Raw genomic sequence first — 19,601 nt, forward strand, 5'->3', positions numbered from 1 at the left:
CCTGATAAATGATTTTTGAATTTTTTCAAGAAGAAGAATATACTTTTTTTCGTGCGGGTTCCATACAATGCAGTTAGTATCCAGAAGGCTACGTACAAATGCATTATATAATAACGTAATGACATGATGAATGTTAAAGTGTTTTGACTGACGAACAACAAAGCCAAGCGATTTTCTCGACGCACTCTAACGCTTTGACAATAGAGGCGTGTTCAGATATTTGTGAGCGCATCGGCCGATCCGACATATCTGATGGCGAATGTACAGTCACGTCAAAAAATATCAATATACGAACAAAGTTCAAAAAATATGTATATAGATATGGGCAATAAGGTCGTGTATACATATTTTTGGAACTTTGTTCGTATTGATATTTTCTGACATGACCGTACCAATGAGATTGACCTCGAGCAAGTCCAATCGCCATCAGATACATCGGAGCGGCCAAGGTGCTCACAAATGTCTGAACACGCCTCGCCTCTATTGCCGAGGCGGTACAGTGCGTGTTGAGATATTTTTGAGCACCTCGGCCGCTCTGATATATCTGATGGCGACTGTACGAGAAGGGTACCGTAAATACTATGGAAAAGGAATAAAAATTAAAAAAAAAAAAATCAAAAATATCATCTCAAAGTCGAAATAAGGTACAATGCAGGTCGTTATGTACTAATTGCAAAAAAGGTAGTGAATTAATGAAAGAGGCAGACTATAAATGAAAATACGTGATCACTTTTAAGGGAAAACATTAGTGATAATTTTCCATACAAATGTTCTCGACATTTTCCTGTCTGGACTGTTGGCTGTGGCCCTAGAATCCCTAGATAAATAATATTTTTATATGAGTTCAATATTACCCGTACCTGACACCTGTGTCTTTTTAAGTTATTTTCCAAACATATGAGTGTTAGGTTGGGAAATAATACGAATTATTATGTTGAGTATTGATCATTCGGCGAAATGAAATTATGCGAAAAATTGGTTGGGAAATGACATTCGGCAAAATAATTTTCGGCGATAATTTCGAGAACCCACAAAAGGACGACTGGCCAGTCACATGTAAGACACGCCGCAAAAAAAGTTTGCCGAATATCTTTTATTCTCAAATGGAATCCCGCCATGGTGAGTGAAATGGGGTATACAGTCAAGTGCAAAAATATGTATTGAATAAATCGTCTCATAAATATGGTACTACGCTATTATCTTATACCTTTAAACGAGCAATTCTTGTATATATATATATATATATATATATATATATATATATATATATATATATATATATATATATATAGATATATATATTTCTGTGATCTCGGAAACGGCTCTAACGATTTCGCTGAAATTCGGTATATGGGGGTTTTTGGGGGTATAAAATCGACCTAGATTAGTCTTATGTTTGGGAAAACGCGTGTTTTCGAGTTTTCGTGCGTTTTTCTTTCGACGCAGAATACGGTCGCTAATTTTGTGTTGCCGGCCACTGTCCGTCTGGTCCAGCGGGTTAAGACGCGGACTGTTAAACGAGTGTTACGGGTTCGAATCTCGCCCGGTAACTAACTTTTGTTTTTTTTTTATATATGTTCAAGTTTATATATAATTTTTATTGTTTTAGACAAGTTTAATTTAGTAAAAAATGTAGTTAAGATTATCACCAATACACCACCATATTACAATAAATAGTTATAACCGAGCAAAGCTCGATCGCCCAGGTACTTACACTGAAATAAGATGCTATGGGATATATCTTTAAGTAAGATGTGTATTCCCACATTTTTACATTTGACTGTACAAAAGATACTAAATGATCAGAGATACCAAAGGTAGATGTTTTAGAATGTGGTCGCCGTTACCGCAGAACTCCATCGAGCCAAGGCCAAGCAATAGCCTTTGGTGGCCTAATAACAATTGAATTGTTCAATCAGACGAGTGACTTTAATAATAACAGGTAGGAATCATGACTATTTGTTTTGTTATATGTATAGTCTGTCAAGCAAAGTATGTCAGTAGCAATGTACAGCAAAGTAAAGTAGGGCAACACTCGAAAAGCAGTATTGAGTTGGTAATGCGCTAAGAAAAGCAGCAATGTACATCGCACCAAAAACACGTAAATATCATAACCTCAAATTTTACAATTATTTACGCTCAACGACCGTGATTGTATATTGTAGGCACCTTGAGTTTACTAAAGTTCATGCACAAGCTTATTTAATATATTGGTATTTAATGGAGACAGCAGAAATTTCTCTTGAAATAGCAACGATTCAGAATGTAAACAAACAAGATGGCTGTCATTCACTATCCACATTCCGCAGATAAAACACAGATGACACACGATTTTGGAATTATTCGAAAACAGTGTTGCTAACCCGCGATTTTTCAAATTTGCCGCCTTTTGCTACTGACAAGATTTCCTTGACCGAGTATATTTACATAAATTAAAATTTAAAGTTACGTAGTGACGGATCTGTGCAAACTAGCGCAGAACCAGTTGGGCTAAGATGGTCGGCTCATTATCATTTGTCACTGTGCCTGTCACGTTCTAACAAGTATGTAAGTGCGAAAGTGACAGGCATAATGACAAGTGATAAAAATACAACCGTGCTACAGCCGCAAGATAGAGAAAAGTGGCGCTGTCTTGTGTCGGAGGCCAAGTCTCATTTTGTGTCACTGTGTACTAATAGTAGTAATAGTTACGAAAATGAAATTAAACTATACAAAAAAACGGCCTGATTCGAAGAATGATTAATACACGTTTGAGATCTTGGAAAGATCTTTAAAAGATCGATAACTAAACGACATGTCAAAATTGACGTTTATTTCGATTCCGCAGTGATCCCAATAAGATCTATTTACGATATTTCTAACGTCATAGTGACATTGGTTGCCCGAATCGAGCTGCTTCTGTCAATAATACGACATACAAACGATATCTAAATGAGAACTTATCGAAACCAGAACTTATCGTTATCGTATTGCATTCTTCGAATCACGCCGTAAAGTACATACTAATGCTTAAAACACGTCGATGCATTTCACTGAGATATGATGCGTCAGGATCTAGTGTAACCAAAAAGAATCTTCATTGTATATTCCATCACTAAAGTTCCATACGGACATAATACAAAATCCACTTAACCCCGAGAGTCCCAGGGACGCAAAATGGCGTCCGAAATATCACTCAAAATATATATAAAATTTTATAAGGGAATCTAATTAATTTTTGTAAAAATCTTATAAAACAATGTATTAAATTAGTTTTTGATCAACTCTGTATCTTTAGGTATTTAAAAAAAGGTAAACAAAATCTACCCTCAAATGGCTCATTAAGCCAGTTGAGGGTAGATGAAAACATTACATGATCAAATAATGTAGGTTTAAAGTCAGTTCGTTCAGTGACAGATCCAGGCGGTTTTATATTTGGTTGGTTAACCAATAAATATTATAACTACCCGAAAATGTACAATGTTGTTTGTTTACTTTTATTTAAATACCTAAAGATACAGAGTTTTTTTATTAGGTCGAGATTGGCTGGCAATTTTAGATTCCTGAGTCTTTAGTGCTTAATAAAACGTAATAAATAAGAACCTTCATGTTACATGGCTACTATCTATGCCACCAATGCAATTTAAATGACAAAAAAACAGTCTTTTTTGCTGGAGAAAAAAACTCTATGGTGGAAGCAGACGTAAAAACCGGAAAATTTTCTACACATTATCCACGCCAAATCTCTTTACTTTCTACTTAATCTTACGCTTATCAATCATTAATTCTTCTTGTTTCAGATTTACTGCGAACTGTTACACTAAAAAAATAAAACCATCACAGACAAAAAAAAAAAACATGACCAGTTGATGCAAAGATGCCAACATAGCATACAGAATACAGATGGCGCATAAACTGAAGAATAACCATTACGTGGCGACGCACCGCTCGGGGGTGGACTCACCGTCATCGGGGGCGTACTTGCACCGCGGACCTTCGAGAGACGAGAATGATAGTCATAGAGCACCGTCGGAGAGAACCTTGTCCGAATATACGGTGAGATTTTTTAATCATCTAATGACTATACCTACTAATAAGATGAAGGGAGCGAAGTGCGCCTACCCCTATACATATATCTAATAGGGCTCATGGCCTAGCGTAGGCCAGTCTAAGCGACGCAGCTATGCGGTGATATGAGATAGCAATATCACTTGCTCCCTCTAACGCATAAATGCGTCCCTTGGACTGGCCTACGCTGGGCGATCGTGTAGAGGACCCAATATATATATATATATTAAAGGTTAGCGCACTTACACGGCAGGTGCAGTTCGCAGATAAGGGGGCCAGAGATGTTAGGCTCCTTACAACTTCAACCTTTGCTTAAATCGGCAGGGGTCACTTTCCTACATAAATAGGGACTAACATTATACTTCAAGAGGCCAATCATAGGATGTTTATCATAATATGCGGTTTGAAAGGGAGTAGGTACAATAGTTTAGCACAATTATTTTATATGTGAATAATATTGCCTAAACTCTCGAGTCTAATGCAATGATGAGCAAAGTACGGCTCGCAGGCCAGCTCCAACCAGCAAAAGGATTTTATCCGGCCCGCCACTGGTCCTTCGAAATAATTTGTATATTGACCGCGAAACTATAAAAAGCGAAGTTTTGCTGCAATCCTGACCCTCCTCTGATATTCCTAAAATTTTCTGGCTCGACATTTTTCAATCATCAATTTTCATTTTGATGGGGAATTCCATCACAATTCGCATATAATTAATATAAGTAGATAAGTAAATAACAATAAAAAATAATAATAATTCAGCCTATATACGTCCCACTGCTAGGCACAGGCCTCCTCTCGTGCGTGAGGGGGTTTGGTTAAAGTCCCCACGCTGGCCCAATGCGGATTGGGGACTTCACATACACCTTTGAATTTCTTCGCAGATGTATGCAGGTTTCCTCACGATGTTTTCCTTCACCGAAAAGCTGGTGGTAAATATCAAATGACATTTCGTACATAAGTTCCGAAAAACTTATTGGTACTAGCCAGGATTTGAACCCGCGACCTCCGGATTGAAAGATAAGATAAGATAAGTAAATACCTAAATCAAATAGTTCTAATATGCTAGACTATAACATATCTACATATATAGGTACCTCTAGATTAAGTGACCTCTAGATTGATATAATGCTCACATACAGGCACACAGGTAAATACCAGGTAATACAATGGGTCTGTGTCAATCCGAAATGAGCATCATGATTCAAATCACGGCCATTGATGTCTTGTGCCGTTCGTCTGACACGATACCCGTATCAAACCTTGCGAATCAATTATTGATTTCGCATACGATTCTTAGAACACGATTGTTCGTTCGTATATCAAGAATCGACCACCTGCAGTCATTTTGCCGTTATAAATACCTGTACCCCTAGTGTAAATAAATTCGATTTCGAAACGTGACGTACGCGTTTGCGTTTAGTCTCATTTTGTATTGGATTTAGAAAGAGCGCGCCAAGCGGGACGTTTTAGAAACTCAAAATCCTATACAAAATGAGACTTAACGCAAACGCGTTCGTCACGTTATGATGTCGATTAAATTTACACTAGGGGTACTGTATAGCTTTACACTTTATAGTATAAATTGATTCAAGAAAGCTAGCACGGTTTTTTATAAAAAAATGTTGACAGTAGTTAGGTAGGTACAGTTCAAATCTCGCGCCCGCTCATATGTTTTTTTTGTACATCAATAATTTTACAATCTTTCCAATAATTTTCGTTTCCTGGCAACAACCAATACCGGGTGTCCAGTAAATAATGGTCAACTTTCTTACCACCGACAGCCCGCACCTTAGGCTAGAAAATATACTTATAAGTTTAGTAAAAGTTTCATGTTACCGAGATAACCGAACTTTTCTTTCTTTTTTAATAGGTAGGAAGCATCTTAATTCACTTTCATGACGATCTAGTTCATACGTTTATTTGCAAAGATGTAAATAGCATGTGATATACCATTTTACAACCAGTATTAGATAAGTCCTCTCACTCCACTCTGGTCTTCGAACATTTTATTATTCACTACAAGCGATCTCGAAAACCACGAAACTTTTACGAAACCTACAGGTCCATTTTCTCGACCAGCCTAAGGTGGCTGTCGGTGATCAGAAGGGTGGCCAACTGTCCATTATTTACTAGACACCCAGTATACTCGTACACACACACATTAAATAATAACAGCGCCATCTAGTACTGGATAAAACCATTGCCAGTTTTTCAGATAACCTTAACCAAACCGAAACCAAATTAGTCAAGCCGTTTTGGAGATAAATGGGAACATTAATTGCAGGGCTCGGAACCGGTTTATTTTTAAATCCCGAAATAGCCGAATATTTTTAATTATTTTATACTCTTTCCGTAGGACTGGACCATGTATTTAGGTTACAACTTCGCATTATTAGATAGTCCCATTAAAACTGAAATAATAAATCAAAGAACGAAAAAGAACGTAATAATACCGGTATTTTTTGTATGAAGGAAAAACCGGTTCCGAGTAATTGTATGCACAAGTACAGTACACAAACAAACCGTCCGTTTTGAGGGTAAAAAACGGCGCGCAGCTAAAAATGGTTTTAGGAAACAATAAACTTAAGTTATGAAAGAATTTTCGTTGGAATCAATTTCACACAATAAATTTATGATACGAACGGGATACTCATAACTTTGAGACTGCAATCAGAAATGTTTTAAAATTATTGATGAAATATCCTCCGAATCTGAAGGAGGTAATCTTAATCAATTCGTGAACGAAACATTCATAACTCCAAATCAGAAACATTCGAGTTATTGAAGCGTTTTCGTCCGGAATTATCGTTCAATCAATTTCTGGAACGTAACTGGGTACTCATAAATATGGGACTGATGTAGGGTTACCAATTTTACCATTTATACTAACCAAAATTTTAAACTGTGAAATCTCATCTGTAAGCCTCTGATAAGGCACTTAAATATAACGAATTTAAATCGTTTGGTCATTCGACCTGTTATACTTACGAAACATTTTTTTAAGTATTTCAAAGAAAAAATCCTAAAATATAAAACAGTTATCATGCTTTCTTTTTATATCCTCAAGTGAATCTGCCTATAAAGTTTGATAGGTTCTAAGCTCGGAAATGGAACACCCAACAGAAGCACCGTCTGATTGTCCTACAATGTAAACCCGTTAAAACTAAAAAGTCGCTCGCTTGATAATAATAATAAATGAGTAGCTGCATGCGTCCCATGACACGGGCAAGGGCAGCATCCACTCGGTGTTCCCTTTACATTTCATTAAAGTGTCAAAAGGGGCTCTACGTGTTGACTTCGACCCCGCGCACGCTTCCCAAAGGTCCGGAACACCATTGTTCCGTGATGGGAAACACATATAAATATACACACACACACACACACACACACACGCGCGTAACTTACAATTTAGTTCTTTAGTTTTAGTTCTTAAGACAATCAATGTAACATAGTTATACTCAGATCATACTACAATGTTCTAATTAGTTGCCAATTGGAAGAGCGAGGCTTTCTGACACAGGTGCACTATACCTACCAAAAGGTCTCAACCCCTTCTATTATTGTATTATTTTAGATTGAATGAAATAAAATTTGTTTATTTATATAAATGAATAGGTATATATTTGTACCATTAACCCATTTGAATTTTACTTTGACATTCGTAGTCCTAACAAATTCCTGGATATTCCCGACGTGTGGTAACCCTACGACGCCGGAATGTTCCCGTCCCGAAACAGATGGCATTAATATACGCACTGGTGTTTTATGAGCGCTGCAATGCTAATATTGAACGTTTGCAATTGAGGGGCTGTGTTACAAGCGAAGGGCGATTTGCTGTTGGTTATGCATAGACGCGTGGAAGAAAGAGAGGGAGGCCTTTTCCCAGCAGTGGGACACAATAGGCTACCCATCGAATAAATAACGCTACTTAAACTATAGTAGATTGATAATAAAATGGAATGAAAGGACTCATCTCAGACGAAGTAGTTTGGCGCTCGAACGCAGTGAGAGCGCGAATAGTCCGAGGCTGAAATGATGCCTTTCACCCGAGTTAAACACTCTACTGGAAAGTAATGTAAATGGAAATTTCGAATACGGGAAAAGCAATATACATGTGTTTCATGTGGTTTTTTTTAAACATTACTGAGTATATTTATTTATTTATGTATTTATGTTAAGGAGAACCAACAGCTTTAAACTTACAATAGGACAACAAGATTAATACAGAAAGCCAATTACAGGAACTCACAAGTAATAGTTTTTATAGCATTTCTTGAGGGTACTTTCAATTAATCATTTAGGTAAAAGTATCGTTAATATTTATGGAATGGGGAGTTAAATATCAGAATGGAAATTGTATAACAAATCCATTTAAAACCAAATCAACAACGCTAACGGTAACGCTACGCTAATGTAGCTCAACGAGGGGGGGCGGGTTTAGGGTCGGCAAGGCGCATGTAACTCCTATGGAGTTGCAGGCGTACATAGGCTACGGAGACTTCTTACCATCAGGCGGGCCGTATGCTTGTTTGCCACCGACTAATATTTAAAAAAAAAAATAATCCTCATCTTAAAAAATGAATAAAATCGTATTTGGAAAGTAAAATTATCTAGTGCAGAAACGTATCATATTCTGCACACTTTTTAAAACAACAATGACCCTCTTTCAGACCATGAGATATTAAAAAGTTTATAATGTACCGTAAGTTCATGACTTGGAGCAAATTGGTCGAGTTCGTCGAGTTGGTCGAAGCTCATGTTCTGCGTATCAGCGCGGCCGCCAACAGCTAAACAAGTTTTTGATATCGATGTATTTACTCAAATACTCGACCGTTGGTGCTCATATTTCTTCTTCTTCTATTAAAATATGGCCTCCATCAAATCTATGATGATTTTTCCAATGTCAAGTATCGTTGTTCAGTAGTGACTAGGTATACACGTAGAGCATGACGTTGTTCGGTAGTTGTTTTTAGTAAAGAGATAGCTGGACTTTACTAAAACCCACGCTGGACTGCCGGTGCCATTAAAACATGGTTAAACGCGTTTTAACTGCATTTATTATATATATCCATAAAAAGGGAAGAGTCCGGGTAAACAAATTTATTCGACAGATATTACATAGTACCAGACATTTATATATACGGGTTATCTCGGACGGTCTAGAACGCAAAATGTCTAGTGTAATATTTTACCTACATCGGTTATAGTCTACCGCTCTAACGGACTAGAACGCAAAATGCCCACATAATTTTTTCCGTTTTATCTTAACTTTATAGCGATGTCGACGGAGCCTATTCTGTACTGTTTGGCCTTCGGCCATTTGAAGATACCTAACGAACCTAACCTACCTATATAAAATGTTGTGGTCATTTTGCGTTCTAGACCGTTTGCGATGTAGACTAATAGCGATATAGGCAAAATATTACAGTAGTCATTTTGCGTTCTAGACCATCCGCGAATGACCGGAAAGAAGGGTTTAACTTAACTATTTTCTTCTAATCTGTATTGTATGCTCCAACAACCCTCTGTCCGACGGGTTCCATGTACATCAATTGCTAATGCCATGTTTTTTCAGACAATGGACGAACGAACACGATCGCCATCCGGCGAACACCGGGAACACCGCAACGGCCGGAGTCGTTCACAGCACACCAACGGCTCCCCGCGAGCCGATAGCGACGTATACGTCACTAGCGGCGCCTACAGACCTCCCTCACAGATCAGGTAAGAATTATATCGGTATGTAAGAACGAGGACAACGAAACGGCTGGAGCCGATCATAGCACGCCAACGGCTCGCTCTGAGCTATGAGGGAGAGCTATAATGCCGACAGTAGAACGCTTCGTGAACGCTCGCGACCGCTAGAACGGTCCGTGTCCGGGCCGAGGCTTCCCATTCTGACATTTTGTTTTCTATGGAGGGTGATCGGTGATCACCTGACACACGTGTAATGCGGTATGGACCTCTTAATGTTGGAATGAATTAAGAAGTACATACCGCATTACGCGTGTGTTAGGATATGATAGATATGAAGTAGAAGATACGCAACTGTCCAGGAAGGGAAGTAGGCCATTTAAGACCATATTTGTTGTGGATAAAATTCATCCCTGACTAGTATTTGAAAGATCTGATTGTCGAAGTGAGAATGAAAATAAAGCTAGTGAAGATTATCTTGAGGTAGAATCTGAATGTCTGAATGATTTGAGAAATTGATGATTAATTTGTATTGAACAATGTTGATATTATAAGTTTAATTAAATTGAATCAGGTACTAAAACAGGTATGAGGTTTTTAATATATGTATGTATAAGGAAGATATGAAAGAGGCTTCCATGTACGATATTTGATTTACATGCTAAAACAGGCAGGTTTTAGTATTGAATTTGACTTTGTGGGCGTGGGTTATCCCACTTCTGATATGATAACTTGCAATTAGAAAACATAAATACAAATTACAGTTTTATTTCACTAACTTCACTTTAAAAAATCCAACAGCGTAATTAATCATGACAAATGCCATACGTACCTCTTATATTAAAATATGAATATCGCCAAATTAGTAAATCGGGAATCAAGCGAGCTACTAATGAAATTATATATAAATGGCTAAAATTGTCTTAATGTTTTCCGTAAAAGGCGTAAAAGTCCTTTCAGTCTGTTTAATTTAAAATACGACAGCGAAATCAGTCGGAATGTAGCTCCCGTTAGCGAGCAGCAACAATGTTTTCAGTTGACCCACTGTATCGCTACCAATCATCAAACTACTTTGGTTAAATCGCGATTAAAATTCATTAAGTGCGAGACAGCTTGTGTTGTAGATGGCGATAAATGGGAGCACGATAAGTTTTCAATTTAGATGGCAAGATGGCGTTTAAGGTCGACATAAATTCGTATATAGCCTTCACACAAAGCATGAAGTTCAATAGAAACGCTAAAATTTTAATCTCCGTTTCTGTTAGGGCAAAAATGCTGTCTTATGACTGACTCCAGCTGTCTCCTCGACAGATCTTATAATTTCTCACCCGATTCTCCAGAAATTTTGCGATCAGTTTCTATAATGAGATATAAATAATTTATTCGTGGCAAAAATGTACAGATAAAAAGAGGTACAAAAAACAAACTTACACATAACATAATTCTAAACTATAGTTATTAACATTATACAATCCGCCACGTGCTTCGTCAAAACACAAATGTAATCCGCACAAGTATCGTCACAAACTTATTGTACCTTAACACTAAAACAACTTATAAATTCCGCAACGAACTTCGTCAAACACACCTATAATCTAACGCTCATCCCCACTCTGCAACAAGCCCGGCCCAAAAGTTCCCATTATGCCGGCAGCATTCCCCCGCTGTATGGCGATGGAAACCTGTTGGACCAGCCAAGACCCAGAGCGGGGATCATTACCCTTCTCCCGCAAACGCCTGCCCAACTCCCTAAAAAACTCCAGAGCCTCATTACTCCAGGGTCCAGCAGTCTCCACGGCGACCGGTACAAAATCGTACGCCACTTCTGGGGTGGAATATTTGGCGTGTTTGAGCCTTGCAGCCGTTTCTGCCGCCGTTGTGCGTTTCTATAATTATATTATTATGTCAATTCACTTTTTGGACCCTTTCAAAATGGCGCAACCATGGGAATTCGCCAAGTCAATAATAAATAAATATTATAGGACATCCTTACACAAATTGACTAAGCCCTACAGTAAGCTCAAGAAGGCTTATGTTGTGGGTACTCAGATCTCAGATAACGATGTATATAATATACAAATACTTAATACATAGAAAACACCCATGACTCAGGAACAAATATCTGTGCTCATCACACAAATAAATGCTCTCACCGGGATTTGAATCCAGGACCATCGGCTTCACCACAGACTAGGCCAGACCGGTCGTCAAAAGCTCAAAGTTGTACAGTTCGTAAAGCCACTAGTTAAATCTGACATGTAAGTATATTTCGTCTATAACCATATATCTTCCTGTGATATATATTATATGGCTACCGTCCCACTTGGACATACATTGTACTTGAAGTAGGTTAATCCTAGACATAAACATACCTTCGTCAAATGCTGCCATTTCTCTACAGACTACCACTATCAGACACCGTTTTATGCGTTTACCAAAACCTTTTACGCGTAAAACAGTAAAATACTACATACTTTACAACTTATACCATATAAAAGAAATCGAAAAATGAATAGAGTACTTTGGTGGTGATAGATTCTGTACAATATAAGTGCAATTACAATCTATATCCAAAAACCTCTTCTTATTTTTATTTTATTTAATCTTTATTGCACATAAGAAAACACACTGTACAATAGGCGAACTTCATGCCGTTCCGAGTTGTAGTTGCTGTTGTGAGCAGTAATGAGTTCCGAAAAGGTATGGAATTTCCGTAACTCAATAAAAATTATGTACACCTTTGGAACAGATATTCCACCCAGAATGCTTCATCTAATAGCAAGTGGTCTGTCCATTTCACAAACCCACAAAACTGGGATCGTCACGAGCTCTACGCGGTAGATAAATCTGCGGCGATTTATGTCTGTCTGTCTGTTATGATGAAGCTACGAAACCGTTCGGTGAGCGCGATGTCAATGGAAGGTTTATGTGGGTTATTTCCTAATGGCTGGTTTTAGATATATGAGTGCAGTAAACATCCCTTATAATGGACGTGGTACTGGTACCACTAATGGGATGGTATAGAAAAAAACCTTTAAAAGAGGTATTAACATCAGTTTTTAAACACTGGCAACATTTTACCATAAACAAGAGCTTGCGTTTTATATTTTTGTTAGTTTTAAAATTAATGGCTATGGTCTCCATATACCAAAAAGTGTCCGACAAAAAACCATAAATAGGTGGCGCTACAATACCTAGAATACTTGAGAAAAAATCTAATCATAGACAGCGCACTTCACTCCGTTCATAACGCCTAGGTTCTTAGCTACTCTAGCGCTACTCTGGAGAGATTTGGAACTATTATTTATAGCTGACAGCTGGACACTTTTGCAACAGTTCTGCTTAAGGAGATTCTGTTCCTTGCCTCTACCTTCCATATTAATGGCGCCACACACCCATGACTGGAGAAAAAACACATGTGTTTTAATTTGTTAATAATATTAATACACATTGCAGTATCTATAATTAAATACATTGAAAACGTAAAGCGAGAATAGGACATTCAACTTTTAATGCATAAAGTGGTAGAAATTTTGCAAGTGTCGGTGAAATATCAAAATATTCAAAATTTTCTCTTAAATGTCCCGTGATTGGTGCAGCATAATCTGGTAATCTATTGTATGATTTGTATGTTCCTATCGACGGTATTAACCAAATGTATGTAAAACGTCTCTGAGATGACAATCACAATCTTCGTCAAGCTTCAAATACAATGACATACAGAGATAAATGCCACAGTGTTTAAGTTAAGCTTAGAATAAATTTGAAAGTGGTGGTAGCCGTTTTGAAGTGTAACGCTCTTACGGTAGTTGTTGCTAGGGTCCTCTAGACCCTAAATTTAGGTTTAAGTTTAATTTATTTTCAATAATAGTACATTACTATAGAGGCCGGGAAACGTAGGGTTGCAGGCCAAGTAGATATATACGGATAGAGATGCGCGGCCGGCAACCTCGTTTCTCGCCGAGATATGTATAGTGCTTTTCTCAAACTTGCAATTAAAACAAAAAATTGTAGTCAATTTGTTTTGTGGCGACCTACTCGGCTCGCCACCCTACCAGCGGTGTACAGTACAACCTTACGTGCGTAAGACCGCGCGCCTGCGCGATGCGCCACCGAAGTTGCTTAGCAACGAATATGCACAACAAATCACCGTACCAAGCTAACTGAACGTAGTGATTATATGCTCTTTGCTAGTTGATGGTTGGATGCCAAGACGTTGTGTCACAATTTGACGTTAAAAAACAAAAGAAGGTTGCTTTACAGTCCTAGGTGTGTAAGGCAGTATGAAATTCCTTTACATATCATCTTCACTCATCGCACCTGATATGTCAGTATTTCCGGACCTAAGTTGACGTAAGTCATGTCATCATTTCATAGCAAGTTTGAGAAAATATGTGAAATAAATAAATAATGAAGTTTAGTTGCCTGTAGGCCGGTAACTATTTACGACTATCTATGATGACTATCTACCTATGTTTGAATACAAACCCTCCATTGTCACAAATATTTGATTTCATCATTTGATAGACATCATACCTTGATAGATCGTCATTACCGATCATCTACGCCCCAATGTGCGCGCGCATTGCAACTCCAAGGAAAACTGTATTTACTTCCCACAGATATTATAGATGTTACTCCTTTTCTCTTCTAAAGGGTATATTTTAAGACAATAGTCTTAACTTGGTACGTGCTTCATACACCTTTACTACGTTCTTCTATTGGGGTGGTCGCGCATGCGCGAAGCGACCGGCGCTCGCGCAGGTAATTTGACGCCAATCTGACGCGTTTATGCAAAGGTTTTGTCTGTAAGTAACAGCGCAGACGAGCGGGATAGTTACACGTGTGATTAATACCTATACGCATTAATATGCATAAATACAATTAATTCTAAAAAGTAGGTATAACATAACAAACAATGCGACTTTAATGAAATCATTTTCAACACATATCCGGGTAGGAAAATTATAGAATATTATATCTCTAGCTGAATTTTAGTTCAAAGTTCAAAGTGTTTTTATTCGTAAGTATATTTCAAACTGATTACAGCAGTGGTAAATAAATATGTATTTAAATATCTATATAAATACCTAGTTATTATTAATATTAAAAGTCATGTAAAATCATAAAGCATTAAAATTTTACAGTAAAAATTCAGCAATAGTGTAAAAACAATTATCAATTAAAAACAAATATACATAGTTTATTCTTAAACTGATTTAAGAGTAACATTCTAAAATGGACAGGCCAGTTAGAATAGTGCATTGTGCCACGAGGGGGGTAAGTGAAATTTTGGATACGAGGGTGGTAATTCTTACCCGAAGGCTGGAGGGAATTAAAGAATCGAGTTTGCAAAATTCCTACCCCGGAGTTACACACAATGTTTGTCATCACACTTGCGAGGAAAAATCTAAATTTTAAGCGAAATAATTCTTAAATACGGTGACATCAAACATTCGTTCGCCATTTTGTCATTTCTTGACAGGTTAGACATTCAGCCACTATTGAAAATTATGCAAAATATTTTAAACGGCTGTTAAATTAATAAATTAAATAAATTTATGTTAAACATAAACAAAAATATTAAATTATAAACATCAATTGTATGAATAAGTGACATAATATTTAAAAAGACCCTAGGGAGTTATAGTTTATTTTCACAATCCATAACTCCCGCGGGAACAAAATAGGCCTTTGTCCTTCAGTACACCTGCATGAAATAAGATCTTTTTCGAGCAAGTGTGATGAAAAATTAATAACCGCCGCGTTTTGCGCGCTCGCGCTCGTCTGCCCTGCCGTAATAGTCCTCAGATCGGATCGGGGTGGCGATGCTAACGGTGCTGAAATTAATAGGTTACGGAGTCTGTTATGAGCGGCCTAGATACAAGCCGTGATTCATTCTTGGACCTATATTTTGATGCAGTGGAATTTGCAAAAAGTGTAAACAAATCAACTTGACTTTATTACTCCGTAACATGGTCCGTAATCACGAAACGTGGTGTACGTAGGTGTAATCCTCCGGAATCGTACCGAGGTTGCGGAGTGTTAGGGTCGGCAACACGCATGTCACTCCTCTGGAGTTGCAGGGGTACAATCGTACATAGTCTACGGAGACAGCTTATTTTTTTTTTTTTTTAATTTGATTCAGGTAACAAGGCCCATATTACAAATACCTTACAGACTAACATACATATACATTTTATAAAATGACAACTAAACACTATTTAGGCGACAAAACGGCGTGGCTCCGTTGAATCGGCTGCTCTTGTGTCGGATTCGGCAGTTTGCCCCGGAACCTCCGAAACACGACACCCTTCGGCCAGAAGTCGGCGCATTCGATGGTCCCCTGCAGCGGTCGCGGCACGCGCACAACAAAAGAGTTGAAATGCTTAGCATCAGGCGGGCCGTATGCTTGTTTGCCACCGACCTAGTATAAAAATCACGAAGAGTTGCTCATAAACATACACCGCACTCGAGGAAGCATTTTGCGGGCGCGTCAGTTAGTAACGTTTGCAAATAAATTAATACATTTTCGAGTTGTCAGAGTAAGGTAGGTATTATTTAATTTTGTACGTAGTATTTGTAACCTGGTATTTAATCATAAAATGACGCATGAATTTAATTAGCTACCGTTACTTACTGAACGGGAAAAAACTTGTTTAATAAATTTTATTTATATGGTTCAAATATCTAACAGGCAACCGAACGTCCTACATTACCAAAACTCGTTAACTCAGAATAACGTAACGTAATAGTTAACGTACATAAATTTGAACCTTAATACTATCGCGATAACTTATAAGTGACATAGGTAGTTGCTTTGGCATCAGATACTATGATACGATGACTACGCCTCTACATAAAAGAAACAAAAGCTTTTGTTTAACCGATTAGAGTCGTAGGCGTAAAAATCATTTCCGAAAATTCATTACAAAAAAAAAAAAAATTATAGGACATTATTACACAAACTGACTAAGTCCCACAGTAAGCTCAATAAGGCTTGTGTTAAGGGTACTTAGACAACGATATATATAATATATATATGTATAAATACTTAAACACATAGAAAACACCCATGACTCAGGAACAAATATCCATGCTAATCACACGAATAAATGCCCTTACTGGGATTCGAACCCAGGACCATCAGCTTCATACGCAGGGTCACTACCCACTAGGCCAGATCGGTCGTCGAATTCATGTTCATGAAAGTTGCAACCAAAGCTTACAAGCTTCATAATGCGGGCTCTATTAGAGGTAGTCTAGACTTACTTTACGGTATAAACGGCGTAACTATTGGTCCAGTGATCTTATTCACAGATAACAATCGATTCGATCCATCGATATGTGGGTATCGGTGGCAACCGGCGACCTAAATGTGGGGTCGCAGGTTCGATACCGGCGTTAGCAGTGCCGTTAAAGATTGCATGATTAGCAGTAATAAAGAGTGGTAGGCAAAATTTTAAGTGTGTTTCTTAGTTTAGCTGGTAAATTAAGTTTTAAGTATGTTTCTTAGTTTAGCTGTTGGCAGAGAACAAGAATGTTCTAGACATAGATCACCCTTTTCTCAACAATATTATGGGAAATTCTACGTAAAGTAACCCATTTTCATTGTTCTGAAAAAGTAGGCGCGAAGGATGGATGTCCCTTTTTTAATCTGACGAATGGTTTCATGTATCACTATTTATGTTTTATTTTTTTGAGGCACCGTATAAAATATAAGTAGTTTTATAAAATGGACGGACTTGGTGCCAAAAGTCATTGTCTACCAGTCAACCTTTAGACAAAACAGAGAGAAGTAGCTGTGGGGGTTATGAAATGTGTCTCATATGATGTATTCTGTGGAATAAGAGATTCTTTTTTACGTATTTACCTTGCGTTGGTGTGGTGAATTTTTTTGTGTTTCACTCAATGGCAAAGTTTGTTTAACCGTGCCTTGAAACCCTCACAACGCTCTAGATTTCATTTTCGAACCATTCGCTACGTTCGTGGTTCTTCTTTGGAATTTTTCGCTTGATCGGGTATAAATATTAGCACGAGAGGTTAAACAACAACTTTATCCCCTTGTAAAACGAATGACAATTGACCAAGCTGAAACGGAGACGCTTTGCGCTCGAGCTGTCAACAAACATTGTATTTGAACTGCATTAACTTGGCACTGACCGCATACAATGTTTACAGATCTATCGATACAATGTATACAGATATATCAATACCAGACCAACCAGAGCCAGAGCTCAACGGGGGGGGGGGGGCGGGTTTAGGGTCGGCAACGCGCATGTAACTCCTCTGGAGTTGCAGGCGTACATAGGCTACGGAGACTGCTTACCATCAGGCGGGCCGTATGCTTGTTTGTTTGTTGTTTGTTTATTTAGTATAAAAAAAATACAATGTTTACAGATCTATCGATACAATGTTTACAGATCTATCGATACAATGTTTAAAGATATATCGATACAATGTTTACAGATATATCGATACAATGTTTACAGATATATCGATACAATGTCTACAGATATATCGATACAATGTTTACAGATCTATCGATACAATGTTTACAGATATATCGATACAATGTTTACAGATATATCGATACAATGTTTACAGATATATCGATACAATGTCTACAGATCTATCGATACAATGTTTACAGATCTATCGATACTTATATATATATATATATATATATATATTTATTATTATTATATATATATATTTTTTTACTTTAAGACGAAAGTGGAGGTCCCGCGCGAAATCACCTTTTCATACAAACAGTCCTCATTTTCCTCTCTGGATATTAACATTATTGAAAATATTTTGACACAATTTGATGTATATCAACCACAGCTATGCCCCCTACTTTTGATTTTGTTTTCTTTCTTTAATTATTATAAGAGTTACAAGAGTGAATACTGAGCACGTTGGCCGAGCGGTGGGACTCACCGTGGCTGAAACACTGCAGCTACATGCCCCTTTATGTAAAAAAATGTTTTAATGTTATGTTTGTAAAAATATTACCCTATTAGTAAAAATATTTTCCATAATGCCAATATCCATAGAGGAAAATGAGGACTACGTTTGTGTAGAAAAACGGCCGTCCCCTTTCCTCTTAAAGTACAAGATAGAATTGTTCTCATCCTAAAAGTAAATAGGTCACAAAATTAATGCGATTTTTTATATATTTGCGTATGTGATGATTCGTGTGGTTTAGGCCATGCAACACCACTATGATCTACGTATTATAATCGCGTTTACTGTTCAAGACATGGCATGGCATGGCATGGCATGGTGGTCTATGCCTTTCATCTCGTTCTCGACTATGTCCTTTCTATACCCTAAAATTAAAAACTCTAACGGCCCGATTCGAAGAACGAGATACGATAACGATAAGTTCTGGTTTAGATAAGTTCTCATTTAGATATCGTTTGTATGTCGTATAATTGACAGAAGTAACTCGATTCGGGCAACCAATTGGGATCACAGCGGAATCGAAATAAACGTCAATTTTGACATGTCGTTTAGTTATCGATCTTTTAAAGATCTTTCCAAGATCTTAAATCTGTCTTATTCATTCTTCGAATCGGGCAGTGTATGATTCAAGTACCTTAAGACCTTTCATTGTAGACAGCAGTGTGGGAACGAACGCCGCCGACCCAATTAATGGCGAATGCAGATGAGTTATTGGCTCCGAGCCACGTGAGCCGATGAACGGTTTGAATTTGCGCAGAGTTGAACTTCTAACGGCTTGTCTTGAATTGGTAGTTTCAACGGAACAAATGTACGTACATTTTACTGTTAATTACATAGGTAAGGCATTTATACGTCATGTGGTATGTATATTTTCACCACACCAACTGGTA

General features: G+C 37.6%; 1 protein-coding gene across 2 annotated transcripts in view; it reads left to right on the forward strand.

Annotated features, from left to right (window-relative positions):
• Positions 1 to 19,601, forward strand: part of LOC133523256 (uncharacterized) — a 240,081-nt gene that overhangs the window by 201,182 nt on the left and 19,298 nt on the right. For both annotated transcript variants that reach the window (XM_061858742.1, XM_061858743.1), the window contains 2 exons: positions 3,780 to 4,035; positions 9,623 to 9,771. In XM_061858742.1, coding sequence (XP_061714726.1) covers positions 3,883 to 4,035; positions 9,623 to 9,771 — 302 coding nt within the window. In that variant the 5' untranslated portion in view covers positions 3,780 to 3,882. The remainder of the gene's footprint in view (positions 1 to 3,779; positions 4,036 to 9,622; positions 9,772 to 19,601) is intronic.

This window comes from Cydia pomonella, chromosome 12 (assembly GCF_033807575.1).
Source record: "Cydia pomonella isolate Wapato2018A chromosome 12, ilCydPomo1, whole genome shotgun sequence".
Taxonomy (NCBI): Eukaryota; Metazoa; Arthropoda; class Insecta; order Lepidoptera; family Tortricidae; genus Cydia; species Cydia pomonella.